General features: G+C 35.7%; 5 protein-coding genes and 1 long non-coding RNA gene across 8 annotated transcripts; 1 reads left to right on the forward strand and 5 right to left on the reverse strand.

Annotated features, from left to right (window-relative positions):
* Positions 1-1,190: 1,190 nt before the first annotated feature.
* On the reverse strand, positions 1,191-2,839 carry LOC9302285 (probable xyloglucan endotransglucosylase/hydrolase protein 12). The gene is made up of 3 exons (XM_021024785.1): positions 2,283-2,839; positions 1,989-2,182; positions 1,191-1,730 (listed from the first exon to the last, which is right to left on the reverse strand). The coding sequence occupies exons 1-3, from the start codon at positions 2,628-2,630 to the stop codon at positions 1,340-1,342; spliced, it is 933 nt and encodes a 310-aa protein (XP_020880444.1). The 5' UTR covers positions 2,631-2,839; the 3' UTR covers positions 1,191-1,339.
* Positions 2,840-3,606: 767 nt separating this feature from the next.
* Positions 3,607-5,895, reverse strand: LOC9302286 (probable xyloglucan endotransglucosylase/hydrolase protein 25). Its single transcript, XM_002866166.2, has 3 exons — positions 5,201-5,895; positions 4,657-4,850; positions 3,607-4,460 (listed from the first exon to the last, which is right to left on the reverse strand). Exons 1-3 carry the CDS (start codon positions 5,480-5,482, stop codon positions 4,082-4,084), a joined length of 855 nt encoding a protein of 284 aa, XP_002866212.1. The 5' UTR covers positions 5,483-5,895; the 3' UTR covers positions 3,607-4,081.
* Positions 5,896-6,264: 369 nt separating this feature from the next.
* On the reverse strand, positions 6,265-7,804 carry LOC9302287 (xyloglucan endotransglucosylase/hydrolase protein 22). The gene is made up of 2 exons (XM_002866167.2): positions 7,093-7,804; positions 6,265-7,006 (listed from the first exon to the last, which is right to left on the reverse strand). Exons 1-2 carry the CDS (start codon positions 7,348-7,350, stop codon positions 6,416-6,418), a joined length of 849 nt encoding a protein of 282 aa, XP_002866213.1. The 5' UTR covers positions 7,351-7,804; the 3' UTR covers positions 6,265-6,415.
* A 3,553-nt stretch (positions 7,805-11,357) lies between these two features.
* LOC9302288 lies at positions 11,358-13,155 on the forward strand. 3 transcript variants are annotated; one of them, XR_002333263.1, is made up of 5 exons: positions 11,358-11,556; positions 11,638-12,471; positions 12,573-12,656; positions 12,746-12,805; positions 12,876-13,155. It is a non-coding gene; the product is annotated as an uncharacterized LOC9302288 (long non-coding RNA). The 3 variants fall into 3 exon arrangements; XR_002333262.1 differs by having other exon boundaries at positions 12,746-13,155; XR_002333261.1 differs by having other exon boundaries at positions 12,573-13,155.
* A 1,009-nt stretch (positions 13,156-14,164) lies between these two features.
* On the reverse strand, positions 14,165-15,045 carry LOC9300596. The gene is made up of 2 exons (XM_021031337.1): positions 14,774-15,045; positions 14,165-14,702 (listed from the first exon to the last, which is right to left on the reverse strand). Exons 1-2 carry the CDS (start codon positions 14,989-14,991, stop codon positions 14,357-14,359), a joined length of 564 nt encoding a protein of 187 aa, XP_020886996.1. The 5' UTR covers positions 14,992-15,045; the 3' UTR covers positions 14,165-14,356.
* Positions 15,046-19,809: 4,764 nt separating this feature from the next.
* Positions 19,810-21,247, reverse strand: LOC9302290. The gene is made up of 2 exons (XM_021015802.1): positions 20,231-21,247; positions 19,810-20,155 (listed from the first exon to the last, which is right to left on the reverse strand). Exons 1-2 carry the CDS (start codon positions 21,049-21,051, stop codon positions 19,810-19,812), a joined length of 1,167 nt encoding a protein of 388 aa, XP_020871461.1. The 5' UTR covers positions 21,052-21,247.
* Between the last annotated feature and the right edge of the window lie 2,614 nt (positions 21,248-23,861).

Raw genomic sequence — 23,861 nt, forward strand, 5'->3', positions numbered from 1 at the left:
GAGATGTTTAAGAGATGAGTGTTATCGTCCAAACACAAATGCAAACTTCTAAACTTTATTAGTTACCAATCTTGTCTATCATTTACAAGAGACCAACAAGTTTATCAACGGAACTCGTTGTTATTATCTCATTTCAAACGATATTCGTTTTATTTTTCTTGTTCTATAATTACCGACTAAGAGTTTTAGACGTAATGAACTAACTTGTGGGTCCAAACGATGTCGTATCAATCAAAAGTCTTTTTATTAGATATACCATGATGATTTTCATCAACTTATAATGTAAAAGCAATAGAGCTATAAGACATGAGTTAGACTAATTCTACAACAATGATTCTGTTTTTTTTGGATCAATCAGACGTCAGAAGTTGGATTAATATTAGTATTTATTTTTTGACATCATGAAGGTGAATTATCAGTGACATGAAAAGTTAATTCTTTTGAGTTGAATTATCTCTTAAGCACTTTTGTTTGCTACCGTTTGTCTTCTAGATTTTTCACAGATTTTACTTACTACTACATGTAAAGAGAAGAAAAAGATTACAAGTATTTACATTTGTTATTGTACTTAGTATATTCTGATTCTTTCGAACATGCAAGGGGGTTAGAAGTATAGTAATGCAATTTATTAAGAGAGTCCATAACTATAAAACTGACCAGTTACATCTTGGACGGTCGTTATATTATTTACACGGGAAAAGTGTTTCCACCAAATTATTGGTTTCGGATATTAGTGGGCTTTCTAAAGCCCATTGTATCACAGAACAAAGCTCACGTATTTGTTTGCGTCTTTTGTTTTCCACTCCTGGCTGAGAGTGAGAGAACCTCTCTTTTGTTTCCAAAGTTTCCCATGGGCCTAATTTTCAAGTTCTGTTCGGTCCTCAAATCTGAGGAATGAAAATAATAATAACAGAGAAATCAGATTCGTTAATGTGTTGACAGTACAGATAGCTCTGTTATTTGCTCTGTTTTCAAAAGTAACAGAATATTATTCTGTTTTCCAAAAGTAACAGAATGCTCTGTTTTTCAAAAGTAACTGAATACTCTGTTTTACTCTGTGTTATGACAGAAAACTCTGTTTCTTTGCTCTATTATCACTTATCAGGTTGGTCTTGTTAAGTTCGAATCAAATTTTATTATGATTTTAAGATATGAAAAGAAAAAACAATCAACAAAGAAATCAAATTATGACAATGACAAAACAAATAATCAATTTACCCAAAATGGGAAATAAATCTTTGGAACTCAAAAGAATAACAAATAAATCAACATGTATGAGATGAAAATTAAAAGAAAGAAATAAACAGCATCAAGTGCTTGAATTTTCTTGGTAATACGATCAATTGTGGTTGCATTCCGTGGGTAAACCTTGAGGGAACCTCTTGAAATCTGTACAATAGTTATAGATCATATAATCATCTTGCACCCACTTCAGCTGTCCAAGCTGATTTGCGTTAAGCGTAGTCCACATCCACGAGTTGCTATTCGCATTACAGGTAACCCAGTCCCATATCGAGGTCCGGCTGCAGCAGTCCACATCGTTGAAACTTTTGTAGGAAGCGCTGAATGGAGCGTTAGTCCAATCGATCTTGACTCTCCCGCCTTGTGTGGCCCAATCATCAGCTTCCCAAAGACTCGAGTAGATCTTCATTGGTTGGTTTTTCGGGTAAGCAACGCCGTTAGCCTCGTTGTTCTTGAACACCCGGATTGGGATCCCGTCCACAAGAAAGCTTTTGAGACCCCAAGAAAAACAAAACATAATATTAAGAACGGTCATGGATCATATCATGTTTCTAAAATCAACTTCTGCCATAATTCTACTCAAAACGGCTAAAAAAAAAGAGAGAGAAAACTAAAATAAGTTGATCGGTTTAAACAATGTATAGTATATAAGTGCAAATACTTTTCTAAAAACAAATCAGCCTCTAGACGGCTTTAAACGTCTAACGATATTTTTATATCTTGAATTGGATTGATCGGTTACTTACATGATGTTAAGAGGATTCCAAAGGACGGTGTAAGTGTGGAAATCCGCAGTGGGATCAAACCAGAGATAGAACTGCATTTCGCGGTCACCTTTACCTCCGGTAAACACATTTGTATGGAGAACATAAGGCTGTCCGGTAACGTTACCCAAGAACTCGAAATCGATCTCATCCCATTTCTCACCTTTTGAAGAAAGCTGTTAAAACATTCTTAATGTTAGATTAAGGATCAATACAATGTGGGATATTAAATACCACAATATTTAAAAGAATGGATATAGAAGAAGTTTTACATACGTAGTAAGCTGTGACGGTTCCGGCAGAATTTCCAGCGACAAGTTTCATCTTCATATCGATCTTTCCGAACAAATACTCTTTCTTCGATTGAAAACCTGAACCGGAGATCTTGTCGAGAGTGCAAGTCAAGAGTTGTCCACTCTCGAATATATTAGCACGACCAGCTCCCCAAGTGATATCGAAGCTGTCGTAGAAACTTCCGGTGGTTACGCCGATCAAGACCAGAAGAGACGCCAACAACAACAGAGACTGTTTGGTCGCAGAAGCCGCCATTTTTTGCTGTTGTGGTTGTTTGATTGTTTTCTGATGTTTAAATATGATCGGGGATTGGTGTTTATATAGACTCATAGAGAGAGATATTTTTTAAAAGTGAGTGCATTAGAGAGGTTCGTGGAGTTCCATCATCGACGTGGTCGTCTCACTAGGCGATTTTAGTTATTATAAACAAATGATTACGTCAACTTACATATAAATTATGTATAAAGTCGTTAAACTCACATATAAATTATACATGTAGGTAATGTTTTTAAAAACTTTCTAATCGTTTAAGGAAATTTTGTCTTCTCAGGCATTTGGCTCAATTTATAAGATTGTTTCATAGTATAATAAATTTTGAGGTAAAAATGCTTTAAAAGCGATCAATTTTATTTTCGTTAATTTGTACAATTGCTCAAAACAAAAAACTTGAAATATTTGTTTAGGTTTTGGTAAAATGGACCGACATGTTTTCGAAATTGTGGACGGACATGTTAGCCACATACATTTTTTTTTTTTTTTGTCAACTGTTAGCCACATACATATAAGAATTGTCACGTATAATTTTTCAAGGCAACTAAAAATTATTCTTCGAATCTCGCCCATCATTATTCATTTGCATAACAAAAAAAGAAAGAAAAAATGAATATTCATTTCAGGTGGATAAAAAATCTCAGTCAATCATAGTCAAAACACTCAAAAGTTTATTACTCTCAGCTTATCTGTTGCTTCCCTCCACATCGTTGAAGCTTTTGTATGAATTATGCCAGCTTACGTACGTAGTCGCCCAACGTACATATAAACAAACGCGTAGTTTAAATTTATTATATCATTTAGCTGTACAAGTTTGTTTTATATAATAAATTTAAAATTTAATTAATAAGGTTCTGTTTGACCAAAAACAAAAGTCAATAAGGTTCTTAAACCAATCGACTAGCATTTTTATTTAGACAAGTAATAAAGCCGATTTTACCAAAAAAAAAAAAAGTAATAAAGCCGAAGCTGATAAAAAAAGAAAGTAAATATGTCGAAATATTCGTTTTGATTTTAGTGAATGGACCGACATGTTTTTAAAATATGGAACGGACATGTCAACCGCATATGTAAGAACTGTCATGCATATTCTTTGCATAATAATAAAACAAAAACCAGAACATTCATTTCCAGGTTGATAAATCTAAGTCAGTCCATATGCCAAAAAACAATAAAATCTCAGTCAATCATAGTCAAAACACTCATAGGGCCTACAAATGTTTTTATAGAAAAAAACGACACATCATCAATGGCTATGAAAACTATCCAAATTTTCTATAAGATTTACTGACGAATTTGCTTGTTGGACACAATCCGACAAGGTTACTGTTCATGAAGATATACAAAGCCATAATCTAACACACGCCCATTTTATTATGACAATATCTACACAGAAACAGGGGAAATTGCTTAATACAGAACCTAAATAAACATAAACATTACATATATAATTTGGACGAATCTACATACTACTAGCTTTGGAGTTTCGGATCAAACATTAATTCCCGTAGCTAGTGTCTACACTCCTTTGGAAATCCTTGAGGAAACCTTTTGGTGTCTGTACAATAGTTATAGACCATGTACTTCCTCTGCACCACTCTCATCTTATCTGCTGCTGTTAGATCAAGCCTTTGAGAGAACCATCTAGGTGAACCGGCAGGACAAGATGATCTTCCGCCCGAGGAAACACATGCATCCGCTCTAAAGTTCCTGTAAGAAGCGGTGAATGGTGCCTTGGACCAGTCAGTCTTAACAAGACCTCCCCTTGTAGCCCACTGGTCCGCGTTCCATAGGCTCGAGTATAGCCTCATCGGCTGCAATTTTGGATACAGAATACCCATATGTTGTAGATTCTTGAATTCTCTTACCGGAATATCATCAACCATGAAACTGCATCAAAACATATAAATGATAAATTAGTTATTAATAAACTCAAAAGTTGACGTTCAATGTGTTATCAAAGATGTGTTTTGGACCTGTAAAAATCATGTCTGCCCAAAGCTGGATCACTTATAGTTAGAAGTTAGAACAAAAAAAAAAAATTAACTTATGTTTCTTCGTCGTGTATATCTTTTTATATACTTACACGATGTGATGAGGGTTCCATAAAACAGAGTAAGTGTGGAAATCAGCGGTTGGATCGAACCAAAGATGGAATTGTTGTTCTCTATCACCTTTGCCTTGAGTATACACATTCGTATGCATGGTATACGGATCACCAGTTAGATTACCAAGAAACTCGAAATCGATTTCGTCCCACGTATCACCTTTCGACTTCAACTGCATGGAAAATCAAAACAATCACAAACTGTTCTAATATTCAAAAGTATAAAAGACCTAACAAAATTTTGACATGGTAAGTTGGTAACATCGTATAGGACCGTCTCAAATGATTTAGATTATAAAAGACCTAATAAAAATTTGACATGGTAAGTTGGTAACATCGTATAGGACCGTCTCAAATGATTTAGATTAATCTCTGTTGATAATTTTTCTTAAAGAAATAAGAGCCTCAATTTATATAAATATTCATAAATTTATCCTATAAGAAATAAAATTTTAAATTGGAGCTTTCCACACGTGCTAAAAACGGCCATGTTATATATGTTATGATGTTAAGTAACACTAACGTAGTAGGCGGTGACAGTTCCGGCGGAGTTCCCGGGGACGAGTTTGAGCTGCATATCGATTTTCCCAAATAAATACTCTTTCTTGGTTTGAAAACCAGAGCCGGAGGCTCTGTCGAGGGAAAGAGTGAGAAGCTCTCCGTTGTTAAGGACCTTTCCACGACCATCACCCCAAGTGATATCGAATTCTGTGTCGAAAGTTCCGCAGAAAACCGGAGAGAAGAGGGTCCTGGTCGAGACGGTGAGTGTGAAGAGTAGGGATAAGATCAAAGTGGACCGGTCCATGTTTATGTGTCAATAAGATGGAGAATTGAAATCGTTCATTGGGACCTTATGTGTTGGGGGGGTTTTATATAAGGGAGGCAAGTCTTAGTCTTTTTGGAGTATAGTTCGCCGTTTGTGACTCTTGTGTAGTTTTAGCTGTGAACAGCTGGTTCTTGTTTTGAAGTAAAGCAAAGCATGTGCTTAATTTTGCCTCATGCTACGTGTGCTTGTTCTTTGTTTTGGTTTAAGTCTGCCTGATCCGGTTCGGTTAATGCCCAGTTTAGTTTAGGATTTGTTAAATTGGTTCTGCATACGAGTGGATAATATATGTATGTCACCTTGGCTAGGATATCTCGGTTTTGGGGCTAATTCTGTTTGAAACATTTATAATCCAACTAAAATCAAATTTGGTACGGTAGTTCCACCAAATTATAGCTGGTTAACAAAATAACTCAAGAACTAGGATTTAACCCGCGGTATCCCGCGGGCGTAGATTTTGTGCGGTTTTCTTATTAGGTTTATCGATTATATACTTAAAACCAAAATCGGTTTAATTTTGTTTTGTACGGGATTAAAGTAATGACACCAATCAAATTACATGCAAATTCCAGTTTGATTTTCGATTAAAAAAGTTCTTGCTCAATTATAAAAACTAGAAAAAGGTTATTGCTCCATTGGGTTTGGTTTTGAGTTTTGACTGTCCAACCCTAGTTCTAAATTAAACAGAAGCGGCCATTTTTGGACGGACTCGGAGAATATAACGGAACGAACTACGAGAGACTTAAAAAATACAAAAACGCATATTGTAACAAAGAGAATATTATAACTTTAAGGGGAACTATATAGTACACTACAACCAAATCAATAAAATTCACGTGATCTACAATAAAATGAATAGAATTTTATAACCACAGAGAAAAAGTAAAATATGTTCATCTCTCAACGATTTACTCTCTATGCAGCTAAGCACTCTTTAGGAAGACCTTGAGGGAACCTCTTTGCATCCGTACAATAATTATAGATCATGTAGTTCCTCTGCACCCATCTCATCCTTTGTTGAGCCGTTGAGTCAAGCTCTTGTGACAACCACGAGCCAGTGGTCCCCTGTTTGGAGGCATTAGGACAAGAAGACTTGCCGTTTGACCAAACACAAGCTTCTTGTTTAAAGCCACGGTAGGAAGCAGTGAAAGGAGCTTTAGACCAATCGGTTTTGACCAAACCACCTCTCGTTGCCCAATCATCAGCGTTCCAAAGACTAGAGTACATTCTCATTGGTTTGTTCTTGGGAAACAGAGTGCCTAGAGACTCCATGTTCTTGAATTCTCTAATCGGAGTTCCATCGACGGTGAAGATGATTCTTTGTGGGTTCCATAGAATGGTGTAAGTGTGGAAATCAGCTGTTGGGTCAAACCAGAGTTTGAATTGTTGTTCTTTGTCTCCTTTGCCTTGTGTGTAGACATTTGTGTGAAGTGTGTAAGGATCTCCACTTGAATTACCTAAAAACTCGAAGTCAATCTCGTCCCATGTTGTTCCAGGTGATTTCAACTGTTCATATACAAAAAAACCATTTCAGATACAAGAACTTAAGAATGTACAAAAACCAAAAACAGAGATTGTTTAGGTGAACTTACGTAAAGTGTTGTGACTGTTCCTGCGGAGTTTCCAGGGACGAGTTTCATTTGCATGGCGATTTTACCGAACAAGTATTCGTTTTTGGACTGGAATCCAGAACCAGAGGATTTGTCTAGAGATAAAGTGAGAAGCTCTCCATTGTTCTTGATCTGTCCACGACCATCTCCCCAAGTAATCTCAACATCTCTTTGGAAATTAGCTGAAACAGAGGAGATGATGAGAGAAATAAACAGAGGAAGTAAGTAAGTGATTGACATTTTTTAGAGATTGTTTTTGAGTTTGTGGATTTTCTTGTATTGAGTTATTGGTTTGTTGTGGTTTTTGAGGGTTTATGGAAGAATGTATATATAGTAGTGAAGATTTTGAGAGGCGGTTCGTGTAGAGGAAGGTTCGTTACTTGGTTAGGTGAAAGAAGAAGCCGCGTATTTGAGGCAACAGCTGGTGATTGGGCCATCTTGTAGTAAAAGCCTGTGTTTTATTTATTGGCTTTGGAAATCACGCGGTTTTTGTTTAGTGGTGTTTCTTTTTTTGAATAGTAAAATTAATTAATATTGTTACTTTTGGCTCAAATTAATTTGGATTTTGGGAGTTTTTGCTCAGAAAAAGTTGGATTTGAGAGTTGGATACTTTACCACCGGCTTGGACCGACCTTGACAGAGGTGGAGTTTTACTCTAATAGAACCAAATGATTCCGTTATTAACCAAAAAAGAGGGGAAAAGTGTTGATTTTAAAAAGTTATATTAAAATAAGATAAATTTAAGTTTTTTTAAGTATAAAAGTATATGTTATTTCTACTACTTTCTGACAATTTTTTAAGTGGTTATCCAATTTTGTAATTCTTTTGTTATTACTCTTGAGTGTTATTATTCACTAGGTAGTAATTTATATGAAATTGAACATTAGTTGTTGCACAAAAATAAAAAGAATTCGTTAATTTGAGTACCTTTTTTTGTGGGCACATATTTGAGTTTTTTTTTTTGTTTGATTGACACTTGACAAATTTAGACTGGTTAAGGTCCTAAGGAAATAGGATAAGGATCAACATTGTATTTTATTATGAAAAAGCTTTGATGAAAACAAAATTTAAAACGGGGATAAGAAGGAAGAGATGCCACGTTAAAGAGTGGATATGGTAGTAGTTGGTAAAATGATGAAATTGACTGACTCAAATGTTTAATTGTCGTAATGGAGACAGCTAATACATTCAACTTGGTTACGGTCGTGGTCAGGAAGCTTCTTATTCCAAGTGGCTAGATCCTGTGAGCAGTCCGATCTCTCACGCAAAGTCTAGAATTCAGCATTTGATAGAATAAAGAAAAAAATTAAATTCTCTTAAATGTTTTTTGTAGATATATTCTGTATGTATGATCTTAATATATTTGTTAATTATGGGGGTTATAATTCTGTATCGTTTAAATAATTGACATTTACAGATATAATTTGGAAATAATTTCATGGTCGCGGTGAAAATTCCAACTTTATATGAGGGACGCATTTCTTACTTTAGATAATTTCTTAAGTTTCGGGTAAGAAAATGATCAACAGAAGATATTAAGGACTAAAAGTGAAACAATACATATCGTTATGGGCCTATTTAAAGCCCACGAAACTTCCGTCCGCTTAGGTTTCGAAAACAAAAACTAGGCTTGTCTAGTTGACTTGCTCTCAAAGATTAGTCTTGATTCTCTTTTAGTCATAGAGTTATAGGTATGTCTGTATTGCGAATGTTAAGATCTCGCAGTTTGTATGTTAGATTATGGTGTTTCATAGCGAAACCTATGTTAGATTTATCATTATATTTTTGTTTCTAACATCATTTGCAATACATATTTAACACAATTCAACTAATGTTAAAATAATTTGCATAATACAAATGGTCAAAAAGGATAAAGAATAATTAATTTTACATTAAAACATCATTTAAATTGAAACAAATTTTTTTCTCTTAAAACATCTAATATAACAAATATGAGATATTAAAACTGTCGTTGAAGTGAATCAATGATAAATCAGTAGATAAACTTCCGTCAATTGTAACATATATTTTTCACAAACATTTCTAATCTTGAGGCGGTAATTAACATTTGTTGATTTTTTTGGGCGTAAATTAACAAATATAGTTCATATAGATAACAAAATGTTTTATTGGCAATTGATAAATGTTTACGATCAGTGGACAGGAGTCGATTAACCTAGTCCATATCCTCAAATAGATCACGTATGACTAGTACAATTACACAATTCTTGAAAACTACTACTAAAATGTTTCATATTTTGAGCTAGAAATGAAAAAGAGTAATAAATATACAGTTTTTCGTAGTTTGTCTTTTGTTTACAATTCCGAAACTTGATTCAAAATATCCACATCTCCTCTTTTTTTTTTTTTTGGCTCAACATCAACTCATTATATTTTCCAATTCAAATTACAAATCGATAGTCCTCATACAATGACCTCGACAGAATTGGACCAAATGCAATGAATGAGCCTAGTAGACCCTGGAACACTAAGTTGGATCCAACGTTACCTGGCATACAATTCATTGTATTTTTTCAACCAATGAGATAGAATCCACCCCACTACTCGGAGTGAAATCATCTCTTAAACCACTAAAAAAAGATCCTAATGACATGAAAACAACTACTAACCCGGTTACCCGGAGAAGATCAAAACCTAAACTGACTAACCAAGGAATTCCAAACTATTAGTCCCTCATGATTGGAGTGTAGCACTTGTCCCAATAGCACTTACACACGAAGGCGCATCATCAGAAAAGTTTGGTTTCCCCGTCTTTCGTTGTTCCGGCCTTAAACCTAAAAACGGACAACATGTCCGACTGACCCGGTCAAGAGACCCAAGATAAGCTCAGCAGGACCAGCAACTTCTCTGAGATTACCTAGTAATACCAGATACTAATCGCCTAATAATAGGAGTGTAGAGCACTGATTAGTATTCTTCACCTCATGGTGCATTTCCAGATTAGCCACATCGCCTCCGTCTTGTTATCTCGCTCCTAGACCGGACTGAACCAGAAGGTTGTAGAAGCTCTCGAACAAGCGGCTTTGAGGTCTACCTCAATCTCGGCACCGACAAGCGCAGATCTCCTCAACCACCGGTAAGACTCCAAGACCTAACTCGACTGCTTTGCTCCGGCTAGCTAGGGTCTCCATATAAAGAACAGGGGAAAACAGGAGAGCCAGACGGCGCTGCGACGAGCCCCAACCAGACTCCCGGAGAAGACAGCGAGCCGAGATCTCGCTTCATAGCATTCACCGGAGAGAAGCTGCCGAGTTATCTACTTACCTACAATAAAAGAGAAAAATAAAAGACAGAGGAAGAGGAACCCTCTCACACCGCCGGCAGAGCGCCTCGGGCGGCGGAGAGGAGACGGCGACAAGATTTGGGGGGGCGGCGGCTAGATCTAGGGTTTGACGAGAGAGCTCTTTTTAGGGAATTTAATTGTCGCATTCGTTTTATACACATCTCCTCTTTGTTTTCGGATGTATATATATAACATCATCCACGATTTTCAATATATTTTAATTGGAGTAATACAATTCTAGTATTCATATTTTTGGTTATTTTAGTTTATTTATCTTTCACATTAATTTAGCATGTTTTGGAATTGTAAAAAAAAAAAACGAACTAAGAAAAACTGTTTATATCTCTAGTTTTGTCGTCATGGTTCTAGCATGTCCCTCGGGCTAGGCGATATAGGCGGACAAAAATTGGATCACCGATTTTTTTTTATCGATTTGGACAAAATCGCTGTAGTTTCTACCCAATCAACGTCTAGGTGGCCGATTTTTAGAACATGGTTCCTGTAATGAATGGCCTCTTACGCACGTTTTTCAGAAAATTAATTGTTCAATACAGTTGTGATGTGAAAGACAGAAAGAGAAACTTTTTTTGTTTTCTTTCTTTTTGATAAAAAAAATCTTCTCCAATCAATTAAATATCTCAGCATCCACAAAATGAATACAATATAATTAAATTTTGGAATCATTTATCGAAAAAGAGGTTATATATCGATATGTGAATGTATTAATAAAAATAACACTTGTTGCAGCCTTGCAGGCATAAATCTACGATTTTTCAAAACAAACTAAGTGAAGATTTTAATCGGCTAGCTAAAGCAGTCAATAATTCAATATGGGCTTGGTGTTTTAGTAGAAGCCCAGATTTGAAAAGTAAGGCCCATAGAATTGATTGATGTAGTTGGATGGATGGGTGACTGCGAGAAAGGAGTCAAAGTTGCCTCCGCAAAAAGGAAAACCCTAATTCACTAAATCATCATTCATTAGTGAAGATGGGAAATTTAGTTTCAAAAGTTTCCATATTTGGGATCTTCGCATCTAAAACAGAGACTAGTTTGTTTCGAAAAAATGGAAGCTTTGGAAAGCCAAAGCCTAAGACAAGACAACAATGGCTCTGTTTTTCAGCCGAATCTCCAAGCTTTCTACTGTAAGAAGATACACTTTATCTCTCTCTCATTTCATAGTCTCTTTGATTGAATTTTGCCTTTTTGTTTGTAAAAATTGACAGGCTTGCAGGGTTAACAATGCTCGCTTCTTTTAAGTCTGGTTACTATACTGGAGCACAAGCCTTCCAGATAACTCGAGTATCAATTTAAAGAACAAGACATAGAGTCTACTTGTTGAATCAAATCTACATATACATTTTTACAGGGTTTTTTTTGCATTAATTCTTTTGGATCCGAGTTTTATCCGGGTTTAACTCTATCCGGATCTTGGATAAAGATTTTTAGGAATGTTGTCTTAAAACAAACGAATATTTATCTTTTAATTACTCTAACAATTCGGTTTAATGATATTACCTAAAATATTTGCCACATTAATCGGATCCGGATCCTTTTTATATTAAATTGATTACGAATATTTGCACAATCTAAACTAATTACTCTCCACATACCTTATCGCATATATAGTTAGGAAATATTAACCAAAAGATTTAGGAAATAAGAATATATGCAATAATCCACTATCTTAGCCTAATTAATATGACTATATCTCTTCACTTTCTTATAATTAGCCATATTTAATTCGAAAAATTTTCTCCCTCAAATCAATCCACTGTTACTCCCAAAAATATTAATCTTAAGCATATTCTTTACATATTCCAAAATAAAAATATTGCCTAAATCAAGGGGTCTACTATCTTTTACAATATTCCATCGTAACTATATTGTTACCTTACAAAAATTCTATCATTAATCGTGATTGATCATATAATCCAAAAATTTGTTTAAGAAATCTAAGATTTTCTACTTGATTTCCAGGATATTCTAAAACCGACTCAACCTTAACCCTACATGAACAATGCATCTATAAATACCAAAAGTCAACGGGCTTCAAATTGGTAGTTGTTTGCATTTTTATAATTAAAAAAAGATTATGCCTGACGTTCTTATTTGTTATTAACATTCAAAGTTATCTGACTTCCCATTTTCTTTGGTAAAGGTTTAAGAGAAGCTCAAGTTATGCCAAGGGAAGACAGCCTTCCGTCGCTTATTCTCAAGATTTTGTACCCCAATATTTCTAGAGGTAATTGTCTATTGGGCATATTGATGCTTTCAGTTTGTAATTTAGCCGTAAACTGTTTAAAAAGTCCTTTATGTTGTATTTTCTTGCAGTCCTTCAACTTAACCTTTCTAGCTGAATGGGGTGACCGTAGCAAGATCGCTACAATAGATGTAAGACTCATCTTTCAAATCTAGCTTCTTAAAAAAATTGACCAGTGAATGACATTTATCTTTTTTGAAGTGTCGATATAGGTACGATTGTCCATCGGGGCAACTATTGGACAAACGCGTTGTGTACTTCACCAGCGGTTGTTGGAGGAAGCATGCTGGCTTTAAGGATCTCACAACGGACGGTTGCAACTGTTGGAGGCTTGCTCTTCTTCGGCTTTTCAGTCTCCTCCTATTTCTATCCTCCATTACAGTCAATGCGCTTCTTTCGAAAATGGGTGTTGGAGACATTTTCTAAGTAAAGTTTCAATTTTGTTTTTTTTTTTGTATTAAATTTGATTTTTGTTTAATACGAAAGAATCCAGCATCAATACTTTTACAAAGCTAATTATATAAATTTTTGAACTATACAATTTTCTATCTAGAAACCATTCGAGGGTGGAGTTCGTGTAGAATTGTTGGCTGATCACATTTATGATTTTTGTCCCAAGCTTCCATCTGAAACTATAACAGTTTCAACATCTTGACTCCGCATAAGTAAGAAATGAATCTCGATAAGGTTTGGTAGCAATAGAACTCAAACCAAACTTCATATTAGAGTAATTATTGCATAATCATAGTAAAGTAAACAGCATCGTAAAGAGATGTTCTTTATGATACAAAATGCATAAAATATAATGTTGTTTGTGTTCTACTACGGGTTAAATCCTAGAGAATGCCATTACTACAATTTTTTTATCTATAAGTTAATATAAAAAAAACTTTATCTACAAATATGAATAAATATTCCATATTGTTAATTTTCTTTTTCATTTTAAATATTTATAATATTAAGAATTTTATAAACTTTCAAATAAAATAAATATTTGAATTTTTAAGAATTTATCAGAAATTTAAACCTTATAAATATTTACAAAAGATATTAATACAACGGTATATTACGGGTGAAATCCTAGATATAACAATCAAAAGACTATTTGAATTTTGGGTCGATATTAATACTGTATGATATACCACGTGTGAAATCCTAGAATTGACAATCAAAATATAACTATACAATCTTAAACACTAAACAAAACTAAACAAACAATATTAACAAAACAAATAAAAATTTTATTTTAATTTTTTAGTTATAAAATATCGTCATGCGGTGTACCATACATTTAAATCAAACAAAACAATAGTATATATCTATAGATCATCTTTATAAAATTTATTTTAATTGTTTAATAAAATTATAGGCCCGCGGTGTACCGCGGGTTAACATCTAGTATCTAATTAAGACTGTAGAATCAGTTCTTAAGGATGCTATTGTCTAAATGAGTCATTAATCAAGCATACTAGAAGAACAAGTGTCATGGTGACCACTTTGTGAAGAATAAGACAAGATACAAAAGCTCATAAAACACCTAACAAGTGACATGATGACGACCACTTGATGAAGAACATAACACAAAAGTGGCAAGACGACCACTTATTGAACTAAACAAACCTAAATCCTAGCTAAAGCTCAGAGAAGAAGATTGAAAGGAAAGGAACAAGAAAGAAGCATTGTTAAGCAATGGGATCAGTGGGATGAAGCCAGAACGGGGTACGGACCAGCGAGGGATCACCAAGGCGATCGAAGGTGAAGGGACGGTCCGTACCAGAAGCCAGATTGTAAGAACCAAGTCTAGGGCCAATGTAATAGATGGAGTTAGGTTTGAGCCTAGGGTACATGCTTGCCGAGAGACAGAAGGCTTCACTCTTACTAAGGAAGATGCAAAGATCTCCAATATCTTCCGTGTAACAAAAGTCTTTGCTCATCCCATCTTGCCTAAAGATCATGAACCGCTTGGTATTGCTGTGGATAAATTCCAAATCCCCATCTTTGTCCTCTTTGTGAATGCACTGTGTGTACCTAGACAGAAACAAGCAGCTCAATATAACTCTACTTAAACCTAAATTGATAAAGTGATTCGAAATACTTACCACTTGATGAAGAAAAGTTCACCAGAGGGAGACTCCACTAAGTGGTGGGTCATGAAACATTTATCCAACATCTCCCAACCTACCTCTGGGATCTTAGGCAGGTTTCGAAGGCGTAAGTGTTGATACTCGGGCTCGAAGTTGTTGGTGAGATCCAACGAAGCCATGTAGTTACCCTTAAAACTGGTAAAGTAAAAGACTTTGTCTCTCTTTGAATACATGAGATCAGAGGCTGGTAAAAGAGAATAAGCTGTCTCGATGTGAGTCCACTTAGAGTCCCAATAAGGCCTACATACACTTAGCCGATACTCGTCAAACTTTGCAGCCACGGAAAAGTCGTCTTGGACAGGATCAGAAGAAGAGAAAGACACTCTCGTTGCATGTGTTGAGGGTTTAAACCCAATTGAAGGCAATGATATTACTTTTGAAGATGAGAGCCATGGCTTGTACACATCCGTGATATGCACGGTAAGGTCTTTGTTCTCCAGAGAAGCTATCCAACCTTGTGATGCTCCCACGAGAGGTTGCCCATTGAGCTTCTTGGGAATCGTCTTCTCTTTGCTATACACTGTCTCTTCAGTTGTCGGATCAAATAACCTGTGCTTCCTGATTTTACCCTCCGGAGACTCTCCCAACTTCTTACCGCCCATTAGCAAATACGGGAACTGCGGCAATGATGAGAAGAAACGAGCATTGTCCCTGCGTCCCTGTGGACATACTTAAATCATTAGTACATAAAACCAAAGTAAGTGGAATAAAGAAATTCTGATGTGTGAGAGATGAATGTATCTTACAGAGAGCGTCAAGACGCGGCTGAGAAACAGAGCCATTTTTTTTTGTCTATCTTCTTTCTCTGTCCGAAACCCTAATTGCTCTTCTCTCTTATTCAAAAGACCTCAGACGGGTTTGGCTTTGGAAAATTTCCATAAATAGTATTTCTTACATTACACTAAATTAACTCGAGATGCAACATCCCAAAAATGGCAAGCTTTCATATCCGAGAGTCAAATTTGATTCCGTTTTGCGCACAACACCCAACTTCATCATCATTCAATTGCACGCGTTCACTCCCATGTTTAATTTTAATGGGCTTCAATTTAAAATATGAAGCCCATGAAACCCATAACTAATAAGCCCAACTGAGATAGTCCGTATTCTATTGTTTGACTTTGGTATTGTTTATATTACTTTGATTATAAAAATTTATAATACCAAGTATATGTAATAGTATAAGCCAACTCCAGCAGTAATGTTGGGTTTTCCGAATTGAATTTACTTGATCGCTAATTCACTCACTACAGCACCAAAAACATAAAATACAAACAAACTCTATTTTATTCGAGTAATCTTGAAATCAATGTTATTCATATTTAGACCTTGACAAGTTCACTCGGTTGCCTTTGATCTTATGTAAAAGATAAATTTGTTACATTAAATTTGGTTTGATCTACAGAAAACTATACACAAAACAATATATTTTATAAATAAATAAAAGTGAGCTGCTGAATATATTACAAATAGTCGAACATATGAAAAGTAAAAATAAAGTTAAACGATATACTGTATGTCCAATAGAAAATAAAATATCTCAAAACATAAGTTTGTCTTTGTACTATTTCTGTTTCGACATTCCTCCTTTACTCTTTTTATCACCTCGTATATAAAGCACATGTTTATATTACTTAACCGGCCCCAGTCAGAAGCCCCACAAGATAAAACTTAGTTTACGATATTATGAGAGATTTCACGAAAACTAAAACGATCAGGAACAGCGTTAGACAACAATAGTCATTATATTAATTAACTCAAGAGACATCACAAACCAAACACAATATTATATTCTCTTAATTATAAACGCGTTCACACACAAGATAGATTTGACAACATTAAACCAAAGTCATTAAAACATCTAAATCAGAGACACTTAATTAACACATAATATTCTTAAAACACGAAACCATTATTAGAGAGGGTGTCCGAGTACCGCCGACCGCCGCCACCAACGCCTAGTCATCTTCATCGTCGATTTGGAGACTTTCAAAACCAACACCTGCATCTGAGAGATCACCACCAATCCAGGTAATATCCAGCTTGCTGTCCCAACCAGGAGGATACTCATTTCCAGGGAAGTTCTTCAAAGCGTCTTTCTCTTCCAAGGTGTAAGTGTCGGAACCACGTTTGCTAGGACTGTTTTCATGGTTGGAATTGACGTCAGTGTCGGAACTAGGGTTACTAAGGCTGCTTTGACCGGTTGGAGAGACGTGGCGGTTCTTACCACCGTGGCTAGAGCTTTGACCGCCTGGAGAGACACGACGGTAAGGGCTCCTTCGACCAGCGGGAGAGACACGATGGTAAGGGCTCCTTCGACCACTAGGAGACTACCACGACTAGTTTTGTTATTGTAGCTCTCTTAACGACTACCGAGACTAATTTGACCACCATGGTTCCATTGGCCACTACCATCATTAACATGATCGTCATAATATGCATAAGTAAAAACAAATTATAAATGATGTGATCAATAGTTGTGCAAGGATTGTACAACTGTTCTTATTGATGCATATTAGCTGTGACCTAGAATACATAATTTTATATGTATATATTTTAAATCTTTAACAAAGTAATAGAGATATTTGACACAATTTTTCCGTAACGCCTAAGACTTGGGGAGACTTGGAGAGCTTTGACCATAATCACCATAGATTCCAGGACTTCCTTGATAAGGGTTGATTTGCCCGTAACGTCTAGGACTTGGAAGGTAATTTTGACCATAACCACCATAGTTAGGGCTGCTTTGACTTTCCTCATGCTAGAGATTAAGTAGCTCGCTTACGGTTTTTACCGGCTGTTTTGAAAAACTTTGCAACGGATTTAGCTCTTTTCATTTTGTATGGATGTTTTCAATAGAACCACATTTTCTCTACTTATATAGAAGCTTAAAGACAAAATAAGGAACCTAATTGCATCAATAATCATATTCTTCATTTTTCTTGAAATTAGGACCGGAAGTGTAAGAAAAACACAAGTAAGGTGTAATGCAATGATTATATATTGTTTTCGTTCATTTATTACTTTTTTTGTATTAAAATTTTAACGGGCAAACTTTTAAAAGTTGAATCTCACATGTTCCCAATTGTGACAACTTATATAAATCGTATAGTTGGAATTTCAAAAGATGTTTGAATTTATCTTTCATCATGTATTCATGTTTTCTCGTCCCACACGTTACACACTTAACAATTGGATTTTGAAATGTTATAAAATAATACTTATTGACAAAAAAAAAAAAAACTCCATATTTACATTACATATCCTTTAAGGGTATGGTAGGACTGTAGGAGCATGTTACATACAAGTGATATTGACATACTGTTCCTCTACCCATCAATACTATTATATACTATAGTTAATCTGTATATGTGAATTAAAATGTCAAACTCAACCCAAAATCCATATATAGCCTAATCAGTACAATTCTTATTTTGAATCTAAAATGATAAACAATTTTATAATCAAGTAATTTAATTTTAATATTCTTTTTTTTGACGTCTAGATTTATTATTTTATTGCAAATTATGAGAACTGTTACATAGACAATTCTACAACGGACAATTCCTTCTGATCCTTAGTATATCCACGACAGACGATACTTCCTTCTCCATGCTCTAGACGGACACCTTCAATGATCCACGACCTGACGACACTTCTCTTTGCGTAGAATCCTGGCGAACGGCTATAATTGTACTTTGCTGGAGATCTCCTGCACACTTGCTGCCTTTAATCTGCAAATTTATTAATAAATCACAATATCTGAGACTCGAACCCCAAATCTTTTGGTGTAGAAACATTAATTAACCCTTGGTCAACCAATGGACCAAGGGGACTTCCACATCATTCAAGATGTTTGTTTAATCGGCTAGCTTCGATTAAGCAGGTCAATATGAGTTTGGTATTTTATTACATATGCCCAAATTTAAAACTAAGGCCCATACAATAATCATTAATTGTGACCACATTGATCTGACTGCAAAAAAAGAGTCCAAGACATTAATTGTCTTACTGGGCCGCGAAAACTGAAATAGCCCAACAAGAAAAGGAGTTGAGGATAAACTGCGTGGCAATGCCAAATTGCCAATACCCATTGATTTGATGTAGCGAAAAAAGTATACGGTCGGAAATATAAGTACCACCAGATAAAGATGAAGAAGGCACAAGCAATTAGAGTTTCTTTTGGGAGTTCCTAAGACAAGACAACAATGGCTCTGTTTTTCAGCCGAATCTCCAAGCTTTCTACTGTAAGAAGATACACTTTATCTCTCTCTCATTTCATAGTCTCTTTGATTGAATTTTGCCTTTTTGTTTGTAACAATTGACAGGCTTGCAGGCAGGGCCGGTCCAAACTATTTGAGTGCCTAAAGCAAAAAAATTTTTGGCCTATTAACAAAAGCTGTTATAAAAAAAAAATACAAATTTCAACATGTATGAGATTCGAAACCATGACCTGTACAACAAAAGACTTCAATCTAACCACTAGACCATAGTAACATTTTAAAAAATGATGCCCTTAAAACTACTTATAATTATTTGATGCCTAAAGCCCTTGCTTCATGGGCTTTACCCATAGGCCGACCCTGCTTGCAGGGTTAACAATGCTCGCTTCTTTTAAGTCTGGTTACTATACTGGAGCACAAGCCTTCCAGATAACTCGAGTATCAATTTAAAGAACAAGACATAGAGTCTACTTGTTGAATCAAATACCTAATTAAGACTGTAGAATCAGTTCTTAAAGATGCTATTGTCAAAATGAGTCATTAATCAAGCATACTAGAAGAACAAGTGTCATGGTGACCACTTTGTGAAGAATAAGACAAGATACAAAAGCTCATAAAACACCTAACAAGTGACATGATGACGACCACTTGATGAAGAACATAACACAAAATTGGCAAGACGACCACTTATTGAACTAAACAAACCTAAATCCTAGCTAAAGCTCAGAGAAAGAAGATTGAAAGGAAAGGAACCAGAAAGAAGCATTGTTAAGCAATGGGATCAGTGGGATGAAGCCAGAAAGGGGTACGGACCAGCGAGGGATCACCAAGGCGATCGAAGGTGAAGGGACGGTCCGTACCAGAAGCCAGATCGTAAGAACCAAGTCTAGGACCAATGTAATAGATGGAGTTAGGTTTGAGCCTAGGGTACAAGCTTGCCGAGAGACAGAAGGCTTCACTCTCACTAAGGAAGATGCAGAGATCTCCAATATCTTCCGTGTAACAAAAGTCTTTGCTCATCCCATCTTGCCTAAAGATCATGAACCGCTTGGTACTGCTGTGGATATATTCCAAATCCCCATCTTTGTCCTCTTTGTGAATGCACTGTGTATACCTAGACAGAAACAAGCTAGCAGCTCAATATAACTCTACTTAAACCTAGATTGATTAAGTGATTCGAAATACTTACCACTTGATGAAGAAAATTTCACCAGAGGGAGACTCCACTAAGTGGTGGGTCATGAAACATTTATCCAACATCTCCCAACCTACCTCTGGGATCTTAGGCAGGTTTCGAAGGCGTAAGTGTTGATACTCGGGCTCGAAGTTGTTGCTGAGATCCAAGGAAGCCATGTAGTTACCCTTAAAACTGGTAAAGTAGAAGACTTTGTCTCTCTTGGAATACATGAGATCAGAGGCTGGTAAAAGAGAATAAGCTGTCTCGATGTGAGTCCACTTAGAGTCCCAACAAGGCCTACATACACTTAGCCGATACTCGTCGAACTTTGCAGCCACGGAAAAGTCGTCTTGGACAGGATCAGAAGAAGAGAAAGACACTCTCGTTGCATGTGTTGAGGGTTTAAACCCAATTGAAGGCAATGATATTACTTTTGAAGATGAGAGCCATGGCTTGTACACATCCGTGATATGCACGGTAAGGTCTTTGTTCTCCAGAGAAGCTATCCAACCTTGTGATGCTCCCACGAGAGGTTGCCCATTGAGCTTCTTGGGAATCGTCTTCTCTTTGCTATACACTGTCTCTTCAGTTGTCGGATCAAATAACCTGTGCTTCCTGATTTTACCCTCCGGAGACTCTCCAAACTTCTTACCGCCCATTAGCAAATACGGGAACTGCGGCAATGATGAGAAAAAACGAGCATTGTCCCTGCGTCCCTGTGGACATACATAAATCATTAGTACATAAAGTAAGAGGAATAAAGAAATTCTGATGTGTGAGAGATGAATGTATCTTACAGAGAGCGTCAAGACGCGGTTGAGAAACAGAGCCATTTTTTTTGTCTATCTTCTTTCTCTGTCCGAAACAACCCTAATTTATTTTCTCTCTTATTCAAAGACTTCAGAAGGGTTTGCCTTTGGAAAATTTCCATACATAATATTTCTTCCATTTCACTAAATTAACTCGAGATGCAACATCCCAAAAATGGCAATCTTTCACTAAATTTGATTCCTTTTTACGCACAACACTCAACTACATCATCATTCAATTATATTGCACGCGTTTTCACTCTTGTATGCTCACTGTGCCCGTTTAATTTTAATGGGCTTCGTTTTAAAATATTAAGCCTATAACGAATAAGCCCAACTGAAACCGTCCGTATTTTATTGTTTAACTTTGGTAGTGAATTTATATTCCTTTGATTATAAAAATTGGTTCAATCAGAAATTCAGAATAACAAAAATGCTAATGTAACGCAAATTAACTTTAATTAAACAGTAGTAGTACACAACAGGTCACCTCACACATAGCAGGAAAAAACAAACATTTAAAACTAAGAAAAATAAAAGAAAGGAAACACATACATAATAAGAAGTCATAAATGATAAAACTAGGCAAGTAGAAAAACACATTTAAATAACTAATTAATACTTGCAGGAGTCGCAACCAAAGCAGAACTTGCAGCCACCGTCACATCCCGGGCAACCACAACGGCTGCAACCAGGGCATCCGCTACAACCGCCGCCATAGTCTGGTTTTCCAGCACCGTTGGTTCCTTGTCCCTGCCCGTAGTCTTGACCAGATGAGGATTTGTCTTGTTTGTTTTTTCCCGTCGATGTCTCAGGTCCTTTCTTCTTCTTCGTTTTGACCACAAGGCCGCCGGGTATGTGGCTAGGGAAAGGAATCATCTTCGTCTCTTCTTCCTCTGCTTCTTCCTCTTCTCCTTCTTCCGTGTCTTTTGGAGGAGGTACGGTGGAGTACCATTGGCTTGTCGTTGATGCCACCGGACGAGCTTTAGCTCTTGAAACCGTTGCCTTGGCTGCACTACTCACTGCTTGTGATATCCTTCTCATTTTTTCTTGTTTCTTCTCTGTCTTTTCTCCGTGACTGTGTTGATATTATATAGACAAACGCGAGTGTGTTATATGGAGCCCTAGTTTTTGCATTAAAACCCATTTCCTCTGCGGGAAAGCTTCTACCTTTGCAAGACAGAACCCAGAGATAGCAATATTCTCTGTGTTGATGACGATTTGTTATAAACAGAAGATATATTTATTGTACACCCACTCTCCTGACCTATGGGTTTTGTAATGGTAACTTGCACACTCTTTTTTTTTGTCGAAACTTGCACACTCCAAGAGGAACCGAATTAAGTTCTGCATGCGTCTGCTCGTCTGCTACCATCATAATGATCTTAAAAATATATGTACATCACGCTAAGTCTCATCATCACACTTACGCTTACATCACATTAAAATCAGTTAAGTTTTTTTCTGCATACAATGTTAATGAAAATATATCTTAGCATGCACAAATGATACAATATTTATTTTTCAACTTTCCGTTTTCCAAAAGAGAGTGTACTATTTTTATTACCAAATGTTTGAGTTACATACATCCATTTACGTTACACACTAATTACCAATCGGATTTTGAAGTTTGATAAATAGTAAATACTCTATATATACACACACACACACCCTCCAAACCTAAAAGTATGATATTGTGATCCACAAAATATAACCAGTGAAAGATGTTTAACAAAAAGTTGAAAATTATTGATTTATATACTAACGGTACTTTAAGTCTTAAGATATTTTGAAAAATGTTCAACAACAAAGACTGCTACTGCTCCTCTGCTTTCAACATCACTTACTACAACTAACACTTGCAGCCTTGCAGCTGTGATGTAGATCACATTAATTTATAATCCTCATTTATGCCTACCAAAAAATAAAAAATAATCCTCATTTATAATCAATAAATTTGTTTGCATTCATAATTGATACAACATCATAAAAAAAATAATTTCCGACTTCCCGTTTATTTTATTTTCGGAAAAGCGTAAATCACCAATACACGAATCTGGGATACGAGAAAATTTGAAAATTTTCATTTTTAAGACTTTCATCTTTTGTTGATTTTTTTAATACATTTTCCAAAGCAGTGTGCATTGACAAATGTGCTCTGTTGCATTTATTTTCTTACCAACTGTTTTGAATTATGTTTTGTTTTATGAAATAAATCATTTTGCAAACATCTAATTCAAAAGCAAAAATCAAACAAAAAAAAAGCGACCAAAGGTAGAACTCAAACAATTAGTTCAATATATATGAGTTTGGATTTGGATTTGGAGTCGAGGGTAGACGGCGTGGCAAACAACTTAAGAATTTGCTAATTTTTAAGTACATGAGATTCGGTTTGGCGTGTTCAAATAACTGAATTTTGGACTACTTGACTCGTCCAAAGCTAATATTTGTTATAACAAATATTCATCCAAAATCTGATTATTTGCAAATCGTCAAAATCAGATACTTGCTATTTGAATTTGAATATAAAAACAATCTCACACAAAATTACAAATTACAAAACATTCAATGTTACTTACATTCACAAAATACTCAAAGTTCCAAAAGATAAGCATTTTTGAAAACATATGGTAATTTACTGTAGAATCAGTTCTTAAGAACGCTACTGTCTACATGAGTCATCATCAATCAAGCATATAAGTTACAAGAACGTATGGTATTTTTAATTTGTTTTTGGTGTAATTTGAATCCTGTAGGTAACGATTTATTTATTGATATGAAATTGTATGATGCGCTAATGGTTTCGTTCTCAAAGCAAGGATAACAATTACTCT

This window comes from Arabidopsis lyrata (assembly GCF_000004255.2).
Source record: "Arabidopsis lyrata subsp. lyrata unplaced genomic scaffold ARALYscaffold_8, whole genome shotgun sequence".
Classification (NCBI taxonomy): domain Eukaryota; kingdom Viridiplantae; phylum Streptophyta; class Magnoliopsida; order Brassicales; family Brassicaceae; genus Arabidopsis; species Arabidopsis lyrata.

Coding starts and splice junctions, on each gene's coding strand:
- LOC9302287 (XM_002866167.2), bottom strand. CDS start 7,350: ATGTCAATCACTTACTTACTTCCTCTGTTTATTTCTCTCATCATCTCC. Junction 7,007..7,092: donor GAACAGTCACAACACTTTAC/GTAAGTTCACCT, acceptor GTATATGAACAG/TTGAAATCACCTGGAACAAC.
- LOC9302285 (XM_021024785.1), bottom strand. CDS start 2,630: ATGAGTCTATATAAACACCAATCCCCGATCATATTTAAACATCAGAAA. Junction 2,183..2,282: donor GAACCGTCACAGCTTACTAC/GTATGTAAAACT, acceptor ATGTTTTAACAG/CTTTCTTCAAAAGGTGAGAA. Junction 1,731..1,988: donor TGGAATCCTCTTAACATCAT/GTAAGTAACCGA, acceptor GGGTCTCAAAAG/CTTTCTTGTGGACGGGATCC.
- LOC9302290 (XM_021015802.1), bottom strand. CDS start 21,051: ATGGCTCTGTTTCTCAACCGCGTCTTGACGCTCTCTGTAAGATACATT. Junction 20,156..20,230: donor GAAATTTTCTTCATCAAGTG/GTAAGTATTTCG, acceptor GTTTCTGTCTAG/GTATACACAGTGCATTCACA.
- LOC9300596 (XM_021031337.1), bottom strand. CDS start 14,991: ATGTATTCAAAGAGAGACAAAGTCTTTTACTTTACCAGTTTTAAGGGT. Junction 14,703..14,773: donor GAACTTTTCTTCATCAAGTG/GTAAGTATTTCG, acceptor GTTTCTGTCTAG/GTACACACAGTGCATTCACA.
- LOC9302286 (XM_002866166.2), bottom strand. CDS start 5,482: ATGGACCGGTCCACTTTGATCTTATCCCTACTCTTCACACTCACCGTC. Junction 4,851..5,200: donor GAACTGTCACCGCCTACTAC/GTTAGTGTTACT, acceptor TTTTCCATGCAG/TTGAAGTCGAAAGGTGATAC. Junction 4,461..4,656: donor TGGAACCCTCATCACATCGT/GTAAGTATATAA, acceptor GTTTTGATGCAG/TTTCATGGTTGATGATATTC.